This window comes from Hylobates moloch, unplaced genomic scaffold (assembly GCF_009828535.3).
Source record: "Hylobates moloch isolate HMO894 unplaced genomic scaffold, HMol_V3 SCAFFOLD_4, whole genome shotgun sequence".
Classification (NCBI taxonomy): Eukaryota; Metazoa; Chordata; class Mammalia; order Primates; family Hylobatidae; genus Hylobates; species Hylobates moloch.
The window spans coordinates 156,767,890-156,793,168 of NW_026652279.1; the positions used below are offsets into that span (position 1 = coordinate 156,767,890).

At 37.7% G+C, this 25,279-nt stretch overlaps 1 protein-coding gene across 5 annotated transcripts in view; it reads right to left on the reverse strand.

Moving 5' to 3' along the window:
* The window catches only part of UGGT2 (UDP-glucose glycoprotein glucosyltransferase 2), a 233,570-nt gene that overhangs the window by 107,619 nt on the left and 100,672 nt on the right, over window positions 1-25,279 (reverse strand). For all 5 annotated transcript variants that reach the window (XM_058438019.1, XM_058438016.1, XM_058438017.1 and 2 more), the window contains 5 exons: window positions 22,275-22,398; window positions 22,090-22,188; window positions 20,749-20,843; window positions 4,714-4,920; window positions 2,652-2,783 (listed from right to left, as the gene is read on the reverse strand). In XM_058438019.1, the coding sequence (XP_058294002.1) occupies window positions 2,652-2,783; window positions 4,714-4,920; window positions 20,749-20,843; window positions 22,090-22,188; window positions 22,275-22,398 (657 nt within the window). The remainder of the gene's footprint in view (window positions 1-2,651; window positions 2,784-4,713; window positions 4,921-20,748; window positions 20,844-22,089; window positions 22,189-22,274; window positions 22,399-25,279) is intronic.

Below are 25,279 nucleotides of genomic sequence, written 5' to 3' on the forward strand. Positions count from 1 at the left end.
TCATCTGGACTATTGCATTATCTCCCAACTGGCTCCCTGACCCCCTATAGTATATTCCCAATGTAACAGCCTCTAGTGATCCAAATAAAACATAAGCTAGACGATGCCAATCTCCTGCCCAGAACTATGCACTTCCCAACTCATTCAGAGTAAAGTGGGAGTCCTTAAACTTCCTATAAAACCCAATATGATCTGGCCCCCAGCTACTTCTCTGAGCTTCTCTCCTGACTGCTCTCTTCCTACCTGCTATTCTTAGAATAGCAGACATGATTCACAGGATTCACAGACATGATCTCACCTCACGTCCTTTGCATTCACTGTACTCTGTCTAGAACAATCCTCTTCCAGATATTTGACATGGCTTCCTCCTTCACCTTCTTTGGTTCTTTGCCCAAATGACACTGCTATGAATGTGCTATGGTTTGAATGTCTTTGTCCTCTCCAAAATTTATGTTAAAACTGAATCCCCCAATGCAACAGTGTTGGGAGCTGGGGCCTAATGGGAGGTGTTTAGGTCACGAGGGCGGTGCCCTCAAAATGGACTAATGCCACTATAAAAAGCTTTCAGGAGTGGGTTTGCTCTCTCCTGCCATGTAGGAACATAGCATTCATCCCCTTTTTGCCCCACTGCCTTCTGCCATACTAGGATGCAGCAAGAAAGTTCCCATCAGATGCCAGTGCCTTGATCTTGGACTTCCCAGCCTCCAGAAGTATGAGAGAATAAATTTCTGTTCTTTAACAAATTTCTGAGATTATATAGTCTCAGGTATTTTGTTACAGCAGCACAAAACAGACTAAGATAAAATGTGTCCCTCAAAACCCATGTGTTGAAACTTAGTGGCCAGTGTGATAGCATTGAGAGGTGTGGCCTTTGGGAGATGATTAAGCCATGAGGGCTCTGCCCTCATGAATGGAATTTGTATCCTTATAATAAAAGAGTTCAAGACTGAAGGGAGCACTCTGTTGCCCTTCTACCTTCCACCATGCAAAAACAGAGCAACAAGGGGCCATCCTGGAAGTCAGAGAGTCACCAGACGTCAATGGCAGTACGTTGGCCTTATATTTCCAAGCATCCCGAAGTATAAGAAATTTCTGTTCTTTATAAATTAGCCAGTCTGTGGCATATTTTTATAGCAGTATAAACACACTTAAGATAGATGCCTTATCAGTAAGGGTGCTGTTTGTTGTCTCTTTCTATCCATCAAAATATTAGCCCCATGAAAACATAGTTGTTTACTGCTGTGCCTTCAGAATCTAGAAGAATGTTTGGTTCACAGTAGGTGTAAGATTAATATCTTAATATTTTTGTCAATTTTAAGGAAAGGACAAAACATAGTTTTATGTTTATGAGAAATAAGTTGAACATAACTGTATCTAGTATTTGTTATCATTAATGTCAATAACACTATATGAATTATATCAAAATGACAAGACATAGGGTAGCTTTTCCCTAGTATATAACTAAAAGGCAAGGCACTAGATAAAACAGGTGCCATTGTTTCCCTCTTTATCCCTTAAAATGCTTGACATGGTCAAAGATAGTCAAAAGCTTTAGAACTGTTTTTAAAAGCTGTATTTCCTCCCAAAATAACTTTTAAAGCGAAAAAGCAATGCCATTTATAGAGCTCTACATATCTCACTACCAAAATTCACCAATACTTTTTACAATAAATGGCAGCTGTTGTCGTGTGTAAAATAGCGGTGTGAATAGATGAACATGAATCTAACATGCAGGTGGACAGAGTTCATAAATAAGTGAAAAACAAAACATTAAGAGTGCATTAGAACTTTGAAGATGATTTAGGGATATGTAATTTGAAAATTCAAGCCAAAGATATGTGAAACATGCTGCATTTGTTGATTTCTTAATAAACCTAAGCACCAGATTCAGTTTTTTACTTAAACAATTTGTATGAAATAAAAGACTATCATATTAAAAATATTAGTATATAGATATCATCCACTTATTTTGTATGTGTCTCCAAAGACTGTAATCAGAAAAACAATTATATTAACAGAAAAACCATGATGTAAAATTATATATAGTAGGATTATAAGGATGTATTCTAAAAAACCAAAAATGGCTATCTATGTATGGTAGAAAAAAGGGCTGAAAGGAAAGACAAAAAGCTATTAAGTTTTATTAGGGTGGTTGGAGAGTAAGAGATTTTCTTCCTATAGCTTTGTAAATATTTTATTAATAAATGCTACATGGCAATTTACACTACTTGATACTTCAAAACTTAAAACAGTATCTAATGCCATTTAACATAAACAACTGTAGGAACAAGAAAAAAGATGTAATAACCTACTTACTACACCTACTACAACAGTGGTTCTCAATGACAATGTTTTGATGATGTGCATTAAGTTGTTTCTTCTAATACTTACATTAGAACAAAATAAAAGCAAGACACATGAAGAACATTGTTCCTTACCTGCATCATCATTCTCATTGAATGGGGGAAAGAATGAAGGAATGAGAAGTGTGTCATGACCCCATTTTATTTATGCTGAGTTATGTCTGGTGTCTTCAGCTCATGAACATCGTCCTCTGTATGTGTCACATCAGGGGAATCGTGATGGAAAAAAGGCAGACCAGTGCATTGCAGTGTCACTGAGAAAAGAGAGCAATAGCTTTTTCTACTTACTCTCCCATTGCTGACAATACCCATTTCTCCGGGAGGCAATTTAAGTACATCTTGACAGAACAACTGGTGAGTTCGAAAAATATTCACTCCAACAGTATTATATTTTTTCTCAAAAGCATTCTTATCCATCCCCTAAAGCAAAAGTTAAGATTGATGAAACTAATATGAGAACAGTAAATATATTAAATCATTTTGTTTAAAAAAACTACTTTAATATTAGTATAAAATTTTAAGTAATACTTTTAAAATCATTATTTAGTATAATTTTCTTCTGAAAGAACATTTTTAAAAAAAGAATTCTGTTTTGACAAGTCATTTATAACATGCTTAAATCTTGTTACAAGTTGATACAGTTTGCTATTCATTCTTTGAGAATTTCAGGGAAATTACCAGACTAGTAAATTACTAGGGAACATCAATTTAAATAAAATTTGATATGAAGAAAATGAAATTAAATATGTATTAAATTCTGAACTCAGTACCTCTTATTTGGTATTCTCAATTTAAAAAGTGTTTAAAATGGAAATACTCCTTTCTCCCCATTATACTAATCCCAGAAGACCAGTTTAGTAATAATATATTTAAATATGGAAGTAATAAAAGTAACCCTTGGTCAAAGTGAAAAAATACATGGACATTCACAGAAAATAAACCACATATATGCTCATTGCACCTTCATACTAAGGTACATTTCTCTCTCTCAGTACTTCTCAAACTTTAATGTACATACCAATCACCTGGTATCTTGTTAAAATGCAGAATCTACTTCAGTAGAATCTGGGCCTTAAATTCTGAATTTCTAACAAGTTCCCAGATGCTTTCATGATGATGAAAATGTTTTCCTGCATTGTCCAATATGGCAGCCATGGCTTCACATGGTCATGCGACATTCAAAATGTAGCTACTATGACTGAGGAACTGAATTTAAATCTCATTTAATTTTAAGTATAAAATGACCATATGTAGCCAGTGGCTGCGGTGTTGGACTGTGTAGGCCCTGATCTTCTTTACCTCCAAAATCCCCATTTCAATCATCCCCTTTCTGACCACAACCTCATGACCATCCCCATCCCTAGATCAACCATTACTCAAACTTTCAGTCCACAGACTCTATCATTTATTCACTGTCTATCATCCTTCCCATGGCATAATTTCCTTTTAACCAAGTTCTATCTCAGGGTACTTTACTATAACCAAAACTTCTCCATGTTTAGCTCCCTTGAATGCTCCCCCTCAGTCATATTCACTGGTCCAAACCCCAACCTTGGTTAAACACAACTCTGCTGAGTCTGCAACTGGATGAAAACAGTAAAATACAGCTGGAGAAAAACATATGACCAATGCTGATCTCGCTTTAAATTTATTATCATTAATCTCAAGTGGGCCCTCAGCAATGACCAGAAATCTTCCTTCACTAATGTATTTAATTTACTTTCTCACTCTCAGAATAATAGTAAAATATTCGACATTTCCTCTTTTTGTCATCGACCCTTTAAAAATATATACTGCCACTCTAATCCTTAGCTAATGACCTGACTTTTGAAAGCAAATCAATCAAAACCACTTCTAGATATTTTGTCTGTCTTTCCTCCTACAATGTAAGCCCCACAAAGAACAGGGACAGGGACTCTATCTGCTTGTTCACAAGTTTATCTCCATTGTCTGATAAACAATCAATATGTATTTTTTGAATGAATAATGATTGTTTCTTCAAGAGGATCATCGTTGAAATTCCCTCCATAATGGACCCCTTCAGTGAAATACCTGAGATTTACTTAACGCTTTAACCTCCAATTCTTCGCTTAAGTACATATCCTAACTAGAATGCCATCAACTTTAAGAATCATGAAGTAGTTAATGAAACATATGAAATCTGATTTATTAAATGCCTCTGTGCAAAGTCATATCATTTAATGTTTATCTTTTCCCATTTGAAAAGGAATGTTTATTATCTCCATTTGTTTAAACCTATCAATGTTTTTCAGTAACAATATCTCCAAATACACTTATACTTTTAAAATATGCAATACGTACATATTTAATATTTCAAATAGCTACTGACCTCAATAAGGAATGTTTTAATTTTATCTCCAGAGTAAATAGCTGTAGCAGTTTCTTCTTTTGCCAGTTGCCCAAGAAAGCTTCTCAAAAACATGTTCTTCTGTGTAATAAAAGCTGCCAAAATTCCTCTAGAAATAGCTGTGTTCTCTTCATTTATTTTTGATGTAGGATTATAAATAATCCCCAACCGACTATGAACACTTGTTTTCTGCAAACATATTTATAGATTAAAAAGACCAGTATCATACATATCATTTTACAGGTGAATATATTTTCTTTCCCATCCAGTTTGTTCACTGTATCATGCACCATCTTTCACTATCAAAGCCCTCCCATGTTTACTGTACTAAATGTGATATACCACTGAAAAAGCCTAACAAGCAATCATTTTACTAACTCTAATTCCTTTACATCTTTGCATAATGATTCGTTTGTAATGTAACATTATATTTAAGCTTTTTGTGAGTATGTGGAAGAACACAAATAAAAAATACACAAAACAAAATGTAGAGCTCAGTGAATTAACCCATAAACCTACTATCCTGGTCACTGGCACTGGCACTGCCAGCAACTGCCAGGCAAAATAACCAGCAAACATCATAATGACAGGATCAAATTCACACATAACAATATTAACCTTAAATTTAAATGGGCTAAATGCCCCAATTAAAAGACAGAGACTGGAAATTGGATAAAGAGTCAAGATCCATCAGTGTGCTGTCTTCAGGAGACCCATCTCATGTGCAGAGATACACATAGGCTCAAATAAAGGAATGGAGGAAGATCCACCAAGCAAATGGAAAGAAAAAAAGAGCAGGGGTTGCAATCCTAGTCTCTGATAAAACAGACTTTACACCAACAAAGATTAAAAGGACAAAAAAGGCCATTACATAATGGTAAAGGGATCAACTGAACAAGAAGAGCTAACTGTCCCAAACATATATGCACCCAATACAGGAGCACCCAAATTCATAAAGCAAGTCCTTAGAGACCTACAAAGAGACTTAGACTCCCACACAATAATAATGGGAGACTTTAACACCCCACTGTCAATATTAGACAGATCAATGAGACAAATGTTAACAAGGATATCCAGGACCTGAACTCAGCTCTGCACCAAGCAGACCTACCAGACATCTACAGAACTCTCCACCCCAAATCAACAGAATATACATTCTTTGGAGCACCACATTGCACTTATTCTAAAATCGACTACATAATTGGAAGTAAAGCACTCCTCAGCAAATGTAAAAGAACATAAATCACCACAAACTGTCTCTCGGATCACAGTGCAATCAAATTAGAACTCAGGATTAAGAAACTCACTCAAAACCACTCAACTACATGAAAACTGAACAACTTGATCCTGAATGACTACTGGATAAATAACGAATGAAGGCAGAAATAAAGATGTTCTTTGAAACCAACGAGAACAAAGACACAACGTACCAGAATCTTTGGGACACATTTAAAGCAGTGTGTACAGGGAAATTTATAGTACTAAATGCCCACAAGAGAAAGCAGGAAAGATCTAAAATCAACACCCTAACATCACAACTGAAAGAACTAGAGAAGTAAGTGCAAACACATTCAAAAGCTAGCAGAACGCAAGAAATAACTAAGATCAGAGTAGAACTGAAAGAGATAGAGACATAAAAAAACCCTTCAAAAAAATCAATGAATCCAGGAGCTGGTTTTTTTAAAAGATCAACAAAATTGATACACTGCTAGCAAGACTAATAAAGAAGAAAGAAGAATCAAATAGACACAATAAAAAATGATAAAGGGGATATCACCACTGATCCCACAGAAATACAAACTACCATCAGAGAATACTATAAACACCTCTATGCAAATAAACTAGAAAATCTAGAAGACATGGATAAATTCCTGGACACATACACCCTCCCAAGACTAAACCAGGAAGACGCTAAACCTCTGAATAGACAAATAACAGGCTCTGAAATTGAGGCAATAATTAATAGCCTACCAACTAAAAAAAGTCCAGGACCAGATGGATCCACAGCCGAATTCTACAAGAGGTAGAAACAGAAGCTGGTACCATTCCTTCTGAAACTATTCCAATCCATAGAAAAAGAGGGAATCTTCCCCAACTTAATTTATAAGGCCAATATCATCCTGACACCAAAGCCTGGCAGAGACAACAACAAAAAAAGAGAATTTTAGACCAATATCCCTGATGAATATCAATGCAAAAATCCTCAATAAAATACTGGCAAACCAAATCCAACAGCACATCAAAAAGCTTATCCACCATGATCAAGTGAGCTTCATCCCTGGAATGCAAGACTGGTTCAACATATGCAAATCAATAAAAGTAATCCATCACATAAACAGAATCAACAACAAAAATCACATGATTATCTCAATAGATGCAGAAAAGGCCTTTAACAAGATTCAACAGCCCTTCATGCTAAAAACTCTCAATAAACTAGGAGTTGATTGATGGAACATATCTCAAAATAATAAGAGCTATTTATGACAAACCCACAGCCAATATCATACTGAATGGACAAAAACTAGAAGCATTCCCTTTGAAAATGGGCACAAGACAGGGATGCCCTCTCTCACCACTCCTATTCAACATAGTGTTGGAAGTTCTGGCCAGGGCAATCAGGCAGGAGAAAGAAATAAAGGGTATTCAATTAGGAAAAGAGGAAGTCAAATTGTCCCTGTTTGCAGATGACATGATTGTATATTTAGAAAACCCCATTGTCTGAGCCCAAAATCTCCTTTAGCTGACTTTGCTAAGCAACTTCAGCAAAGTCTCTGGATATAAAATCAATGCACAAAAATCACAAGCATTCTTATACACCATTAACAGACAAAGAGAGAGCCAAATCATGAGTGAACTCCCATTCACAATTGCTACAAAGAGAATAAAATACCTAGGAATCCAACTTATAAGGGATGTGAAAGACCTCTTCAACAAGAACTACAAAGCACTGCTCAAAGAAATAAAAGAGGACACAAACAAATGGAAGAATATTCCATCCTCATGGACAGTAAGAATCAATATCGTGAAAATGGCCATACAGCCCAAAGTAATTTATAGATTCAATGCCATCCCTATCAAGCTACCAATGACTTTCTTCACAGAATTGGAAAAAGCTACTTTAAAGTTCATATGGAACCAAAACAGAGTCCGCATTGCCAAGACAATCCTAAGCAAAAAGAACAAAGCTGGAGGCATCACGCTACCTGACTTCAAACTATACTACAAGGCTACAGTAACCAAAACAGCATGGTACTGGTACCAAAATAGATATAGACCAACGGAACAGAACAGAGGCCTCAGAAATAATACCACACATCTAAACCATCTAATCTTTGACAAATCTGACAAAAACAAGAAATGGGGAAAGGATTCCCTATTTAATAAATGGTGCTGGGAAAACTGGCTAGCAATAGGCAGAAAGCTGAAATTGTATCCCTTCCTTACACCTTATACAAAAATTAATTCAAGACGGATTAGACACCTAAATGTTAGACCTAAAACCACAAAAACCCTAGAAGAAAACCTAGGCAATACCATTTAGGACATAGGCATGGTCAAGGACTTCATGACTAAAACACCAAAAGCAATGGCAACAAAAGCCAAAATTGACAAATGGGATCTAATTAAACTAAAGAGCTCATGGCAAAAGAAAACTACCATCAGAGTAAACAGGCAACTTACAGAATGGGAGAAAATTTTTGCAATCTACCCATCTGACAACGGGCTAATATCCAGAATCTACAAAGAACTCACACAAACTTATAAGAAAAAAACAAACAATCCCATCAAAAACTCAGCAAAGTACATGAATAGACACTTCTCAAAAGAAGACATCTATACAACCAACAGACACATGAAAAAATGCTCATCATCACTGGTCATCAGAGAAGTGCAAATCAAAACCACAATGAGATACCATCTCACACCAGTTAGAATGGCAATCATTAAAAAGTCAGCAAACAACAGATGCTGGAGAGGATGTGGAGAAACAGGAACGCTTTTACACTGTTGGTGTGAGTGTAAATTAGTTCAACCTTTGTGGAAGACAGTGTGGTGATTCCTCAAGGATCTAGAACTAGAATTACCATTTGACCAAGCAATCCCATTACTGCTTACATACCCAAAGGATTATAAATCATGCTACTATAAAAACACATGCACATATATGTTTATTCTGGCACTACTCATAATAGCAAAGACTTGGAACCAACCCAAATGTCCATCAATGATAGACTGGATTAAGAAAATGTGGCACATATACACCATGGAATACTATGCAGCCTTAAAAAAGGATGAGTTCATGTCCTTTGCCGGGACATGGATGAAGCTGGAAACCATCATTCTCAGGAAACTATCATAAGGACAGAAAACCAAACACCGCATGTTCTCACTCATAGGTGGGAATTGAACAATGAGATCACTTGGAGACAGGGCGGGGAACATCACCCACCGGGGCCTGTTGGGGGATGGGGGCCTGGGGAAGGGATAGCATTAGGAGACATACCTAATGTAAATGATGAGTTGATGGGTACAGCAAACCATCATGGCACATGTATACCTATGTATCAAACCTGCATGTTGTGCACATGTACCCTAGAACTTAAAGTATAATAAAAAAAAAAAAGAAGGCAATGAGGTGATACATTCAAAGTGTTAAAATATTCCTTACAACTACTGTAAAGTTTCTTAAAACTACTGGCATCCACTTAAATTTACAAAGGCAGAAGAAAGCAAGCTACAAAAGGAGAGAATTAAAGATTTGTCAATTTCCTTGGACAAGTGAAAAGTAACTATTTTGTTTTGACTTTAGTATGTTTGATATATAGAAAGGATAATTAACAGAATTAAAACTCTAAGTGGCTGGGCACAGTGGCTCCTGCCTATAATCCCAGCACTTTGGGAGGCTGAGGCAGGTGGATCACCTGAGGTGAGGAGTTCGAGACCACTCTGGCCATTATGGGGAAACTCCATCCCTACTAAAAAAAAAAAAAAAAAAAAAAAAAATTAGCTGGGCGTGGTGGTGCACGCCTGTAATCCCAACCACATGCGAGGCTGAGGCAGGAGAATCACTTGAATCTAGCAGGTGGAGGATGCAGTGAGCTGAGACTGTACCACTGCACTCCAGCCTGGGAGATTGAGTGAGACTCTTTCAAAAAAACAAAAACAAAAAAACAAAAAACCTCCCAAAAAACTGTTAAGTATGAAAATTATGAAGAAATTTTAAAAGACTGATAGTTCTGAGATAGACATTTTTTAACTGTGAAGAACATCACACACTAATTTGAATGATGTCAAGATGTAAAGTGACTTGCAAAATATTAATCTACAAAATGCTTCTATGGGTCAATGATAAAATCCTAACACTTACAAGCCTGATATTATCTGGCACCTCATTCTTCTGTTATCTCATCTCTCTCCTTGCTGTGTTCTAGCCGTACACTTTGCTGTCTTCTTAAAGTATGTTCTTGCATTAGAACCTCTGCATCAGCTAGACACTCTGGTGGGAATATATTTTCCCTCAGTATTTGAATTGTTAATTCCCTCAGTTCCTTCAGGTCATTGCTGAAATGTCATCTTCTCAATGAGGCGTATCCTGCCAACCTTATTTAAAATTGTAATCTGTCTGCAACCTGACTCTCTGCTCCTGATTTTCTCTTACCCAGTTCTTTTTCTTTTTCCATAGCATTTCTCAGCTTCTTGACATGTAACTCAATTTACATATATGTCTATCACTTATTGTCTGTCTCCCTATGCATGCTACCCCTGCTAAAATTTAACCTGCACAAGAGAAAAGATCTTAATATTGTAAACTAATATAGCCCCAGAAGAGAGAACATAGTCACTCAAATACTTAGACAGTAAATGAATAATAAATAGATCATATATGAAAAGGACATACTTATTTAGATGCAAAAAATACACTTATCCCTGTGGAAGCTTTAGCCACTCCAACCAGGGTTATAAGGACAGAGCTCTGATCTCTCCCTGGGACAGGGCTTCCAGGGGAGGGTGGCCACCATCTCTGCGGATTGGTCGACTCAGCTGTTCCAGTCTGCCGGCTTTGGAGAGTCCAAACACTCCAGACAAGGAAGGCTCCCCCACCAACAGGGCATAGCTGCTCTACCCAATCACAGACAGACTGCTTCTTTAAGCAGGACCCCAATCCATTGCTCCTCACTGGGGAGGACCTCCCTGCAGAGGCTTCAGCCACACCAGCCAGGATTATAAAGACAGAGCTTTGATCTCTTCCTGAGACAGAGTTCCCAGTGGCAGGAGCGGCTACCATCTCTGCAGTTCGGTTGACTCAGCTGTTCCACTCAGCCGGCTCTGAAGAGTCCAAACAGTCTGGGTGAGAAATGATCCACCCCAACACAGCACACCTGCTCTACCAACAAGCAGCCAGACTGCTTCTTTAAGCAGGTCCCTGATCCCTTTCTTCCTATCTGCATAAGATCTCACAACAAGGGTCTCCAGCCACCTGCTATAGGTGTGTTTGGGCTGGCAATAGGTCTGTACCCGCCTAGGACAGAGCTTCCAGAAGGACCTGGCTGCCATCTTTGTTGTTTCGCAGCTTCACTGGTGATACCTCTGGATACAGGAAAAACAGAAGCAACTAGGGTCTGGAGTGAACCCTCAGCAAACTGCAGCAAACCTACAGAAGAGAGGCTTGACTGTTAAAAACAAACAGAAAGCAACGAAATCATCGTCAACAAAAAGGACCCCAGAAAAACCCCATTCAAAGGTCAGCAATCTCAAAAATCAAAGGTAGATAAGCCCACAAAGATGAGAAAAAATCAAAGCAAAAATGCTGAAAATTCAAAAGGCCAGAGTGTCTCTTCTCCTCCAAATGACTGCAACACCTCTCCCCTAAGCAGACAGAACTGGGCCGAGGTTGAGATGGCTGAAGTGATGGAAGTAGGCTTCAGAAGGTGGGTAACGAGGAACTTTGCTAAGCTAAAGGAGCATGTTCTAACCCAATGCAAAGAAAGTAAGCACTATGATAAAACATTACAGGAGCTGTAAACCAGAACAATCAGTTTAGAGAGGAATATAAATGACCTGATGGAGCCGAAAAACAAAACATGAGAACTTCACAATGCAACCACAAGTATCAATAACCAAATAGACCAAGCAGAGGAAAAATTTCAGAACTTGAAAACTATCTTGCTGAAACAAGGCAGGTAGACACATTAAAGAAAAAAGAAAAGGAACAAACAAAACCTCTGAGAACTATAGGATTATGTAAAAGGAGTTGTGACTGATGGGGTACCTGAAAGAAACAGGGAGAACAGAACCAAGCTGAAAAGCATACTTGAGGATATCATCCAGGAGAACTTCCCCAACCTAGCAGGAAAAGCCAATATTCAAATTCAGGAAATGAGGAGAACCCCAGTAAGATACTCCATGAAAGATCAACCACAAGTGATATAATCATCAGATTCTCCAAGGTTGAAATGAAAGAAGAAATGTTAGGGGGCAGCCAGACAGAAAGACTAGGTCATCCACAAAGGGAAGCCCATCAGACTAACAGCAGACCTCTCAGCTGAAACCCTACAAACCAGAAGAGATTGGGGCCAATATTCAACATTCTTAAAGAAAATAATTTCCAATTCATTTCTTAAAGAAAAGAATTCTTAAAGAATTCCCAAAGAAAAGAATTTCCAGAATTTCGTATCTGGCCAAACTAAGCTTCATAAGTGAAGGAGAAGCAAATGCTGAGGGAATTCATCACCACCAGGCCTGCCTTGCAAGAGCTTCTGAAGGAAGCATTAAGTATGGAAAGGAAAAACTGTTAGCAGCCATGACAAATACACACTGAAGTACACAGACCAGTGACACTATGAATCAACCACATAAACATGTCTGCAAAATAACCAGCTAGCATCATGATGACAGTATCAAATTCACACATAACAATACTAACCTTAAATGCAAATGGGTTAAATACCCCAATTAAAAGACAAAGAATGGCAAGCTGGATAAAGAGTGGAGACTCATCAACACGCTGTCTTCAAGAGATCCATCTCACATGGAAAGAGACACATAGGCTCACAATAAAGACATGGAGGAAAATTTACAAGCAAATGGATAACAGAAAAAAAGCAGGGGTTGCAATCCTAGTTTCTGACTTTAAAAAAAGGTCAAATAAGAACGTTACATAATTGTAAAAGGTTCAATTCAAGAAAAGCTAACTATCCTAAATATATATACACCCAATACAGAAGCACCCAGATTCATAAAGCAAATTCTTAAGAGACCTACAAAGAGACTTAGACTCCTACACAATAATAGTGAGAGACCTTAACACCCCACTAACAGTATTAGACAGATCACCGAGACAGAAAATTAACAAAGATATTCAGGACCTGAACTCAGCTCTGGATCAAGTGGACTTGACAGATATTTACAGAAATCTCCACCAAAACCCAGCAGAATATACATTCTTCTCATTGCCACATGGCACTTACTCTAAAATTGATCACATAATTGGAAGTAAAACGTTCCTCAGCAAATGCAAAAGAAGTGAAATCATAACAGTCTTTCAGACTACAACACAATCAAATTAGAACTGAAGATTAAGAAATTCACTCAAAACCACACAACTACATGAAAATTGAACAACCTGCTCCTGAATGACTCTTGAGTAAATAATGAAATTAAGGCAGAAATCAAGAAGTACTTTGAAACTAATGAGAACAAAGAGACAATGTACTAGAATCTCTGGATGCAACTAAAGCAGTGTTAATAAAAAAATTTATAGCACTGAATGCCCATATCAAAACGCTAGAAAGATCTCAAGTTAACAACGTAACATCTCAATTAAAAGGGCTTGAGAGCCAAGAGCAAACAAGCCCCAAAGCTAGCAGAAGACAAGAAACCACGATCAGAGCTGAACTGAAGGAGTTAGACACACAAAAAACTCAAAAAAAATCAACCAATCCAGGACGTGTTTTTAGAAAAAAGTAATAAAATAGACCACTAGCTAGACTGATAAAGAAGAAAGAGAGAAGAATCCAAAAAACACAATCAGCAATGATACAGGACATCAGAACCAACAACAAGTTCTGAAACTGAGGCAGTAATAAATAGCCTACCAACCAGAAAAAGCCTAGGACCAGATGGATTCACAGCTGAATTCTACCAGAGGTACAATGAAGAGCTGGTATCATTTCTACTGAAACTATTCCAAAAAATTAAAGAGGGATTCCTCCCTTACTCATTCTATGAGGCCAGCATCATCCTGATGCCAAAACCTGGCAGAAATACAACAAAAAAGGAAAACTTCATGTCAGTATCATTGATGAACATCAATGCAAAAATCTTCAATAAACTACTAGCAAACCAAATTCAGCAGCACATAAAAAAGCTTATCCATCAGGATCAAGTTGGCTTCATCCCCAGGATGCAAGGTTGGTTCAACAGACACAAATCAATAAATGTGATTCATCACATAAAAAGAACTAAAGACAAAACCACATGATTATCTCAATCGATCAAGAAAAGGCCTTTGATAAAATGAGACATCCCTTCATGTTAAAATCTCAATAAACCAGGTATTAAAGGAACATACCTCAAAATAATAAAAGCCATATATGACAAACTCACAGCCAATATCATACTGAATGGGCAAAAGCTGGAAGCATTTCCCCTTGAAAACTGGCACAAGACAAGGATGCCCTCTCTCACCACTCCTATTCAACACAGTATTGAAAGTTCTGGCCAGGGCAATCAGGCAAGAGAAAGAAATAAAGGGTATTCAAATAGGAAGAGAGGAAGTCAAATTATCTTTGTTTGCAGATAACATGATCTTATATCTAGAAAACCCCATCATCTCAGCCCAAAAGCTTAAGCTGATAAGCAACTTCAGCGAAGTCTCAGGATACAAAATCAATGTGCAAAAATCTCTAGCACTCCTATACACCAACAAGTAGGCAGAGAGCCATCCCATTCACAATTGCTACAAAATGAATAAAATACCTAAGAATATAGCTAACAAAGGAAGTAAAGAATCTCTTCAAGGAGAATTACAAACCACTGCTCAAAGGAAATCAGAGAGGACACAAACATTCCATGCTCATGGATAGGAAGAATGAACATCATGAAAATGGCCATACTGCCCTAAGTAATTTATAGATTCAAAGCTATTCCCATTAAACTAACATTGACATTCTTCACATATTTAGAAAAAGTGATTTTAAAATTCATATGGAACCAAAAAAGAGCCCGAATAGTCAAGCCAATCCTAAGACAAAAGAACAAAGCTGGAGGTATCACGCTACCCAACTTCAAAATATACAAGGCTACAGTAACCAAGATGGCATCGTACTGGTACAAGAACAGATACATAGACCAATGGAACAGAACAGAGAACTGAGAAGTAAGATCGCATACCTACAACCATCTGATCTTCGACAAACCTGACAAAAGCAAGCAATGGGGAAAGGGTTCCCTATTTAATAAATGGTGCTGGAAGTGCTGGCTAGCCATATGCAGAAAACTGAAACTGGACCCCTTCCTTACACCTTATACAAATATTAACTTAAGATAAATTAAAAACTTAAATGTAAAACCCAAAACTATTAAAACTCTAGAAGAAAATCTAGGCCATACTATTCAGGATGTAGACATGGGCAAGGATTTCATGACAAAAATGTCAAAAGCAATTGCAATAAAAGCAAAAATTGGTAAATGGGATATATTAATAATTAAACTAAAGAGTTTCTGCACAGCAAAAGAAACTATCATCAGAGAGAACACATAATCTATGAAATGGGAAAAAAATTTCTCCAATCTATCCATCTGACAAAGGTCTAATATCGAGAGTCTACAAGGAACTTAAATTTATAAGAAAAAAACAAACGACAAAGTGGACAAAATACATAAACAGACTATTCTCAAAAGAAGATACACATGTGGCCAAAAAATATAGGGAAAAAAGCTCCACATCACTGATCATTAGAGAAATGCAAATCAAAACCACAATGAGACAACATCTCATGCCAGTCAGAATGGCCATTACTAAAAAGCCGAAAAAGAACAGATGCTGGCGAGGTTGCAGAGAAAAGAGAATGCTTAAACACAGTGGGAATAAAAATTAGATCAGCCACTGTGAAAAGCAGTCTGGAGATTTCTCAAAGAACTGAAAACAAAATTACCATTTGACCCAGCAATCCCATTACTTGGTATATACCCAAAGGAATATAAATCATTCCATTAAATATTATAAGGATACAGGAACGTGTATGTTCATTGCAGCACTATTCACAATAGTAAAGACACGGAATCAACCTAAATGCCCATCAATGATAGACTGGATAACGAAAATGTGGTACATATACACCATGGAATACTATGCAGCCATAAAATGGAATGAAATCACATCCTTTACAGGGACACAGAAGGAACTGGAAGCCATTATCCTCAGCAAACTAACACAGGAACAGAAAACCAAACACCACATATTCTCACTTTTAAGTGGGAGCTGAATGATGAGAACACATGGACAAAATGGCATAAAAAACACACACTGTGGTCTGTTGGGGGTGGGGGGTGTGGGGAGGGAGAGCATCAGGAAGAATAGCTAAGAGATGCGGGGCTTAGTATCTAGGCAATGGGATGATCTGTGTAGGAAACCACCATAGCATACGTTTATCTGTGTAACAAACCTGCACATCCCACACATATATTCTTAAACTTAAAAGTTGAAAAAAAAAAGGTGGTGACAGTGTTTTTGTTGTTGTTGTTGTTGCTGTTTTCCAGATAGTGGATAGGAAGCAGTGTTAGCATGCCTCTCCCATTTGGAAGGACAGAATACTGGGTAGAGATTCACACTGTGAATTTTTTTTTCCCCAAGAGCACTACACGAAGTTACAGAAAAATACTTACTCAAAAAAGAAACATAACTGGCTAGTAAATACAGAAAAATCTTCCATAAACAAATCAAGAGGACAAAAACAACCCCATTACAGAGTGAGCAAAGGACATGCGCACTTCTAAGAAGAAGACATACAAGCAGCCAACAAACATGAAAAAATGCTCAACATCACTACTCATCAGAGAGATGCAAATCAAAACCACAATGAGATACCATCTCATACCAGTCAGAATTGGTATTATTAAAAAGTCAAAAAAATAACAGATGCTCGCAAGGTTGCAGAGAAAAAGGGAATGCCTAAACACACTGGGAATGAAAATTAGTTCAGCCACTGTAAAAAGCAGTTTGGAGATTTCTCAAAGAACTAAAAACAGAACTACCATTTGACCCAACAATTCCATTGCTGGGTATATATCCAAAGAAAAATAAATCATTCTACCAAAAAAGACACCTGCACTCATGTTTATCACAGTACTATTCACAATGGCAAAGACATGGAATCAACCTAGGTGCCCACTAATGGTGGACTGAATAAAGAAAATGTGACTCATATACACCATGGAATACTACACAATATGTGCAAATTGAAATCAATCTACACGTTGATTGATAGAATGAGATCATGAGCAGCAACACTGGCTCAGCTGGAGGCCATTATTCTAAGTGAATTAACACAAAACCAGAAAATCAGAAGCTGCATGTTCTCACTTATGTGGGAGCTAAACAATGGATACTCAGGGACACAAATATGTGAGTAGACACTGGGGACTACAAAAAGGGATGGGGAGGGAGAAAGGGGGGCCACGAGAGTTGAAAAACTACCCATCAGGTACTATGTTTGATACTTGGACAACAGAATCATTAGAAGCTCCAGCCTCAGCATCACACAATATGCCCATGTAACAAATCTCCACATGTACCCCCAGAATCTAAGCTAAAAATAAAGTCATATTGAAAGAAAAACTTTCCCTATAACTACTTATCAAATAAATACAAATAAGAAGCCATCTTTGGCCAGGCACAGGGGCTCACGCCTGTAATCTCGGCACTTTGGGAAGCTGAGACGAGTGGATCACTTGAACTCAGGATTGTGACACCAGCCTGGATGACATGGCAAAACCCCCGTCTCTACAAAAAATACAAAAATTTGCTGGGTGTGATGGCATGCACCTGCAGTCCCAAGCTGCCTGGGAGGCTAAGGTAGGAGGATTGCTTGAGCCTAGGAGTTGGGTGCTGTGGTGAGCTGAGATCACACCATTGTACTCCAGCCTTGATGACAGAGTGAGACCTTGTCTCGAAAAAAAAACAAAAAACAAAAAACAAAAAAAAACAAATAATAATTTAAAAAAAGAAACTATCTTTGTTTTTTAAATTGGCAGAAAGAATCAGGTATAACAAAAATCAAGGCTTTCAACACTGTGATGTGACAGATCCTCTCAAAAACTATGAAAATTAACAGCCATTTGAAAAGTCATTTGTTAAAAATTATCAGGAGTCTAAAAATGTTAACAACCCTTATATTCAGTACGTTCTTTTCTTCACTGACTAATTAATGGGGTCTCACTCTATTACCCAGGCTAGAGTGCAATGGTGTGATCATAGCTCACAGCAGTCTCAAACTCCTGGGCTCAAGTGATCCTCCGACCTCAGCCTCTCAAGTAACTGGGACTACAGGCATGCATCACCACACCTGTCTAATCGTTTTAAAAAAATTTTTTTTAGACACAGAGTCTTGTTATGTTGCCCAGACTGGGCTTGAACTCCTGGCCTCATGCAATCTTCCCATCTCAGCCACGTGATTAGCTGGGATTACAGGCATGAGCCGCCATGCCTGGCTCAGCATATTCTTTTATTTTGAGATGGAGTCTCACTCTGTCAACCAGGCTGGAGTGCAATGGCACGATCTTGGCTCACTGCAACCTCCGCTTCCTGGGTTCAAGAGATTCTCCTGCCTCAGCCTCCCCAGTAGCTGGGATTAAAGGCATGTGGCATCACGCTCGGCTAGTTTTGTATTTTTAGTGGAGACAAAGTCATTTTTAATAAACTGTTCCCAGAGGTAATAATAAGCTACACATTCAAAATTATTTATGACTGCATTAATACCAACAGTAGCAAAAACAAAACCACCTGAATTTTCAATGTTACTAAATATTTCCATGTAGACAGTTTATTATGTATCCATTTGAATTCTTGTTGACACAACATTGTTTAACATTATAAGAAAACAATTTTGATAAAATTGTAAGTGATAATTTCAACCATGTAAAAATAAATATAAAAAACCCAGAAAGGAAATACACCTAAACATTAAAATAGGTTTTATGGGTGATCACTTTTTCTTCCTTGTTAGTCTTTGATTTTATGTACTTCTGATTTTCTATAAGGAACATGTGATAAATAACCAGAAAAAATGTAAAATACTTGGGCGAAAGAAAAACTACAATGAAATGATGATTTCATTAAACAATGACTATCTTTTTTCAATTTTTATATTTCCAACAGATAGCATTTTGGGATCCAAAATTATTTCTTGTCATCATGATTATTGCACTTCATATATTACAGTGTTTTTAGTTTGTGGTTCTAATGATACCTGGGTTTTGAAAATCTTTGGGACAATGAAAATAATCACCCATCTATAAGGAATAAACAATTATTAAAAAGATAGCACTTCTGAAAGTTATAGAAGAAGCAACTAAATCAAGAGAAAGTTATCTGCCAGATACATTGTAACAACTGGGCAAAGGGAGTTTGTGAGCCTCTCAAAGGATATACACACCCAGAACTGCTTGAGAAGAAACAGCAGGCAAAAGTTAATTAATTTCTCCCAATAGATGTAATAGATCCCAAACAGCTTTTTTTTTTTTTTTTTTTTTTTTTTTTTTTTTTTTGAAATTTTCTGGTCTGCAGGCTACTGAGTAAAGCCCAAATGCATTCTGACATGGTCTAATATGAAATAAAAATGTTTAATTTAAGAAGTATTATTTATTCTTAACATGGTAGCTAGTCTCCAAGATGGCCCCAATGATCCCCATCTCTGGGATTCATGCCCTGTAAAGCACCTTTCATACTGAACAGAAGTTATTTGCTTAACAAACAGAAAATACTGTGTGTAACTTTTGAGGCTAGATTATAAATGACATTGTGGCTCAGTCTTTATCTCTTTACCCTTGTTCTGGAAAAAGGAAGCTGCCACGTTGTGAGGGCACTTAACACCAAAAACGGGTCTATGTGGCAATGGAATGAAGCACTCTGCTAAAAGCCAGTGAAACACTGAGGACTCCCACAGTGGCATGTAAGTGAGTCATCTTAGAAGCTTGTCCTCCTGCTCCAGTGAAGCCTTCGGATCACTGCAACTATAACCAAAATCTTAACTATAGCCTTATAAGAGAATCTAAGGTAGAACCACTCAGGTAAATTGCTCCTAAACTCTGTTCAGAAACTGTTAAGATAAATGTTCACTGTTTACCACCAAGTGGTAATTTGTTATACAGCAATAAATTTATACTTAGCTAATATAAAAACAATTTCATAAAATATTTTGGTTTATATTTCTTAAGTATTTTTTATCTAGATAAACTTATATATTAACTTAGAAATACAGACAGTTATGAAAGACTACTTTTATATACAGAAATGTATCCTTTTGAAGTATACTGGTTTATAATCAATAACAAGAAATTTAATGTTGACTTAAGGCTTAAAATATTCTTCAGGGAGATAAATTTACTTAGTTTTTCTTAAACAATCAGGGAAAGAAAGTGCTGCTCAATTATGTGACCAAAAATTGCTATTACTAGCTATTGTTGGTAAATAGTGGATTTCGGGTCACTGAAGTGGTGGTAGGGTCTAGAGTTATTTACTTTGTTTAATATCCTATTTGTAATCGATATGAGGTATGTGTATGTCTGATCACAAGGACTACCAGAGAATATATGTCACGAGTCACAGAAAACAGGTAGGTTTTTCTTTTCCTGAGCAGAGTTACCTGTTTTACATGAAGACTAAATCTGAATTCCTTCCTTAGTCTACTTAACTGAAACATTAACATGGAGGGGAAAATAGTTAATGTATGTTCTTCATATTGCTTTCCTTAAATTGAAATAAATTAAAATTGTTAGTAAGACTATCTAGGCACTCACCATGTGCTTTAATGCATTAAAAAGAAGTTTTCTCCCAGAAGGCTTATCAAAATCTGCAATAATCCAGAAAGTGACTGCAGAAATTACACTGTCATCTGAAAGTTTCAAACAGTTTACTCAAATTAACTTTTTTTTTTAAATAAAACAAAAGCAGGGAAACATTTGCAGTTAACACATTAAAAAATATTAAAATAATATTTCTGAAAATAAGCAAAGATTGTTAAAATTTTATGTGTGAATGTATATATGCGTGTACATATATATACATAAATAAATACATATAAAATTACATATAAAAATGCTACAAGGGTAATTCATTATACAAGCTTATATAAAGCTTCCAGTTAGAAGAGTAATTCATTATATAAGCTTATATAAAGCTCCCAGTGTTGGTAAGCAAATCTGCCTTCTAGCTACATTTGTTAAAAAAAAAAAATTTATATCTCACATATATGTAAAACCATTAACAATCAAGCTTATTAGTAGATATAGAAAACAGCAATATGTAGCCAGACTCCTTTATGAACATAAAATCATGGAATCTGTTAGACAGTAATCCAGGAGCCATCTGGTAGAAACTCGGATTTAATCTACAGCATTTACAATAACTGGTTGTGTGGCCTTTGCTTTAAATCTCTCTCCTATATAAAAGTTTGCCCCTTACAACGTAGTTCATTCTATCCATTTAATGAACTCCCACTGTTAGAAAATTACCACTTCTCTACTGAGACCAAAATCAGCCTTCTTTAATCTTTTACTCATTGGCTCTTGTTTTTATTTCTAGAGCAAAGCAGGCCAAACAAAACAAAGCAAAACAAAAACCAACCAAATTTGAATTATATTCATCTATCTGAATAGTTAGTTGTACCCTAACAAATCTATGGTCCCACTGCAGACTTCTCAGTTTGGCTAAATCCTTTTTCCCAAGTGTGTTACTATCTTGGTCTCCTCTCTTCTCGTTGTAACCCCTACCTTAAGCGAAATATCTGCATGTTATTTAATCAGAATGCAGAAGAATTATTATCTTCTCTGATCTGGTCATTGTACTTTTCTTTATACATTATAAGATAGTTTACACAGTACTGAAAAGATTTTATTCTTTTCTTAAAAAGGTGAAAATAGTTTATTTAAAAAAAGGCAAAAATAACAAGATAAAGTTAGAATAGAAGGCATTGTTTTCTCAGCACACGTTAAATATTTAAAAATTTACAAACTCTAAAATTGAAATCTAGGCCTCTACTCAAAAATAGCAACATGTTAAAATTTATTATACAACTGCCTTATGAAGATTACAAGTTTCTATCACTTTAAGAATTCAGGTAAATAAAATATGCTTATTACCGTCTTGGGTTAAATAATACATGTTCTTTGCAATTACAGCACTCTTATCTTGTGAATCCAAGAAAAAGAAAGTGGAGAAATCTTCAACATCAGCAGTTACTGGAAAATTTCAAATTAAATGTTAAATATAAATAAAGCATTCACTACTCAATAAGTATTTGCAGAACAGTACAAGATTATTTTACCTGACGTAGATATTAAATTGAGGTACTGCTGGTTAGTATGCAAAATCAAAGAATTTATACGGGGTACAACATTATTCCTATCCATTAGAAAATCAATTGCATTCGTGTGATCATTTAATGTGCCCTAAAATAATAAAAATGTTATTTAGATAATATAGGCAATTTATATCCATGTTTCAAAAATTATGCAGATAACATAAAGATTAATCAAAAATAAAGAATAAGCAATTTAGAATTATTACAATACATTTTCTTGTAAAAATTACAACTTTTTCCAATTAAGCAACTTTAGATGCAATTATGCCTAAGACAAATTTAATTAAATATATTTTTTAAGAATTTCTGCTTTTTAGATTCGAGGGTACACATGCAGATTGGTTACAACATGGGTGTATCATGTAATGCTGAAGTTGGGGTTATGACTGATCCCATTACCCAGGTAGTTAGCATAGTACCAGATAAGTTTTTCAACCCTTCCCCCACTTTTTCCTTCCCTCTCCCCTCTAGAAGTCCACAGTGTCTCTTGCTGCCATCTTTATGTCTATGAGTACCAAATGTTTAGCTCCCACTTATAAGAGAGAACATGCAGTGTTTGGTTTCCTGTTTCTGTGTTAGTTTGCTTGGCCTCCAGCTGAGTCCATGTTGCTGCAAAGGGCATGATTTCATTTTTAATGGCTGCATAGTATTCCATGGTTTATATATGCACCACATTTTCTTTAACCAATCCACCACTGATGGACACCTAGGCTGATTCTACATCTTTGCTATTATGAATAGTGCCGTAATGAACATACATGTGTCTTTTTGGTAGAAAGATTTTCCTTTGGAGATGTACTCAGTAATGGGATTGCTGGGTTGAATGGTAGTTCTGTTTTAAGTTCTTTGAAACATCTACAAACTGCTTTCCAAAGGGGCTGAACTAATTTACATCCCCACTAACAGTGTATATGCGTTCCCTTTCCTCCTCAGCCCGGCCAGCATCTGTTGTTTCACTTTTTAATAACAGCCATTCTAAATGGTGTCACCTTTTGGTTTTGATTTGCACTTCTCTAAGGATTAGTAATGTTGAACATTTCTTTATATGCTTGTTGGCCACCTGTGTGTCTTCTTTTGAGAAGTACCTGTTAATGTCATTTGCCTACTTTTTAATGGGGTTATTTATTCTTTGCTTGATTTATTTGCTACTTGTGGATATTAGAACTTTGTCGGATGTATAGTTTGTGAATTTTTCTGTATATTCTGTAGGTTGTTTACTCTGTCGCAAGTTTCTTTTGCTGTGCCCTTAAGTCCCACTCGTCAATTTTTGTTTTTGATGCAATTGCTTTTGAGATCTTAGCCATAAATTATTTCCCAAGACTGATGTCCAGAATGGTGTTTCCTAGGTTTTCTTCTAGAATTCCTATAAAGTCTTATACGTTTAACTGTTTAATCCATCTTGTGTTAAGTTTTGAATGTGGTGAGAAGTAGGGGTCCAGTTTTGTTTGTTGGCATATGGCTAGCCAACTATCCTAGGACCATTTATTGAATCGAGGATCCTTTCCCCACTAATTTTCGTCAACTTTTCAAAGCTAAAATGGTTGTAGGTCTGTGGCTTTCTTTCTGGGTTCTCTATTCTGTTCCATTAGTCTATGTGTCTATTTTTGTTCCAGTACCATGCTGCTCTGGTTATTGTAGCCTCGTAGTATTGTGTGAAGTTGGATAATATTGTGCCCGGAATTGGTGGGTTCTTGGTCACACTGACTTCAAGAATAAAGCTGTGGACCCTCGCAGTGAGTGTTACAGTTCTTAAAGATGGTGTGTCCAAAGTTTGTTCCTTCTGATGTTCGGATGTGTTCCGAGTTTTTTCCTTCTGGTGGATTGGTGGTCTTGCTGGCTTCAGGAGTAAAGCTGCAGACCTTCACGGTGAGTGTTACAGCTCTTAAGGGCAGCACGGACCCAAAGAACGAGCAGCAGCAAGATTTATTGCAAAGAGCAAAAGAACAAAGCTTCCACAGCGTGGAAAAGGACCCAAGCGGGTTGCCACGGCTGGCTCGGGGAGCCTGCTTTTATTCCCTTATCCAACTCAACCCACATCTTGCTGATTGGTCCATTTTACAGAGACCTGGTCTGTTTTACAGAGAGCTTATTGGTCCACTTTGACAGGGTACTGATTGGTGCATTTACAATCCCTGAGCTAGCCATCAAAGTTCTCCAAGTCCCCACTAGATGAGCTACACACAGAGTACTGATTGGTGCATTTATAAACCTCCAGCTAGATACAGGGTGCTGATTGGTGTGTTTACAAACCTTGAGCTAGACACAGAGTGCTGACTGGTGTATTCACAATCCCTTAGCTAGACATAAAGGTTCTCCAAGTCCCCACCAGACTCAGGAGCCCAAGGGCTTCACCTAGTGGATCCAACACCAGGGCGGCAGGTACTGCCCACCAGTCCCGCGCCTTGGCGCCCACACTCCTCAGCCCTTGGGCAGTTGATGGGACTGGGCGCCGCAGAGCAGGGGGCAGCGCTCGTTGGCGAGGCTCCGGCTGTGCAGGAGCCCACGGCGCCGGGGTGGGGGTGGGGTGGAAGCTCGGGCATGGCGGGCTGCAGGTCCCAAGCCCTGCCCCAGGGGGAGGCAGATGAGGCCACGAGAATTCGAGCACAGTGCCGCCCCGGCGCACCCTCTGTAGCTGCTGGCCCGGGTGCTAAGCCCCTCACTGCCCGGGTCGGCAGCGCCGCCCAGCTGCTCCCAGTGCAGGGCCCGCCGAGCTCACGCCCACCTGGAACTCACGCTGGCCCGTGAACGTGGTGCGTAGCCCTGGTTCCCGCCCTCACCTCTCCCTCCACACCTCTCAGCAAGCAGAGGGAGCCGGCTCCAGCCTCTGACAGCCCAGAGAGGGGCCCCCACAGTGCAGTGGCAGGCTGAAGGGCCCCTCGAGCATGGCCAGAGCAGACGCCCAGGGTGAGGAGGCACTGAGAGTGAGCAAGGGCCACCAGCACGTTGTCACCTCTCAATATGATGCCTTC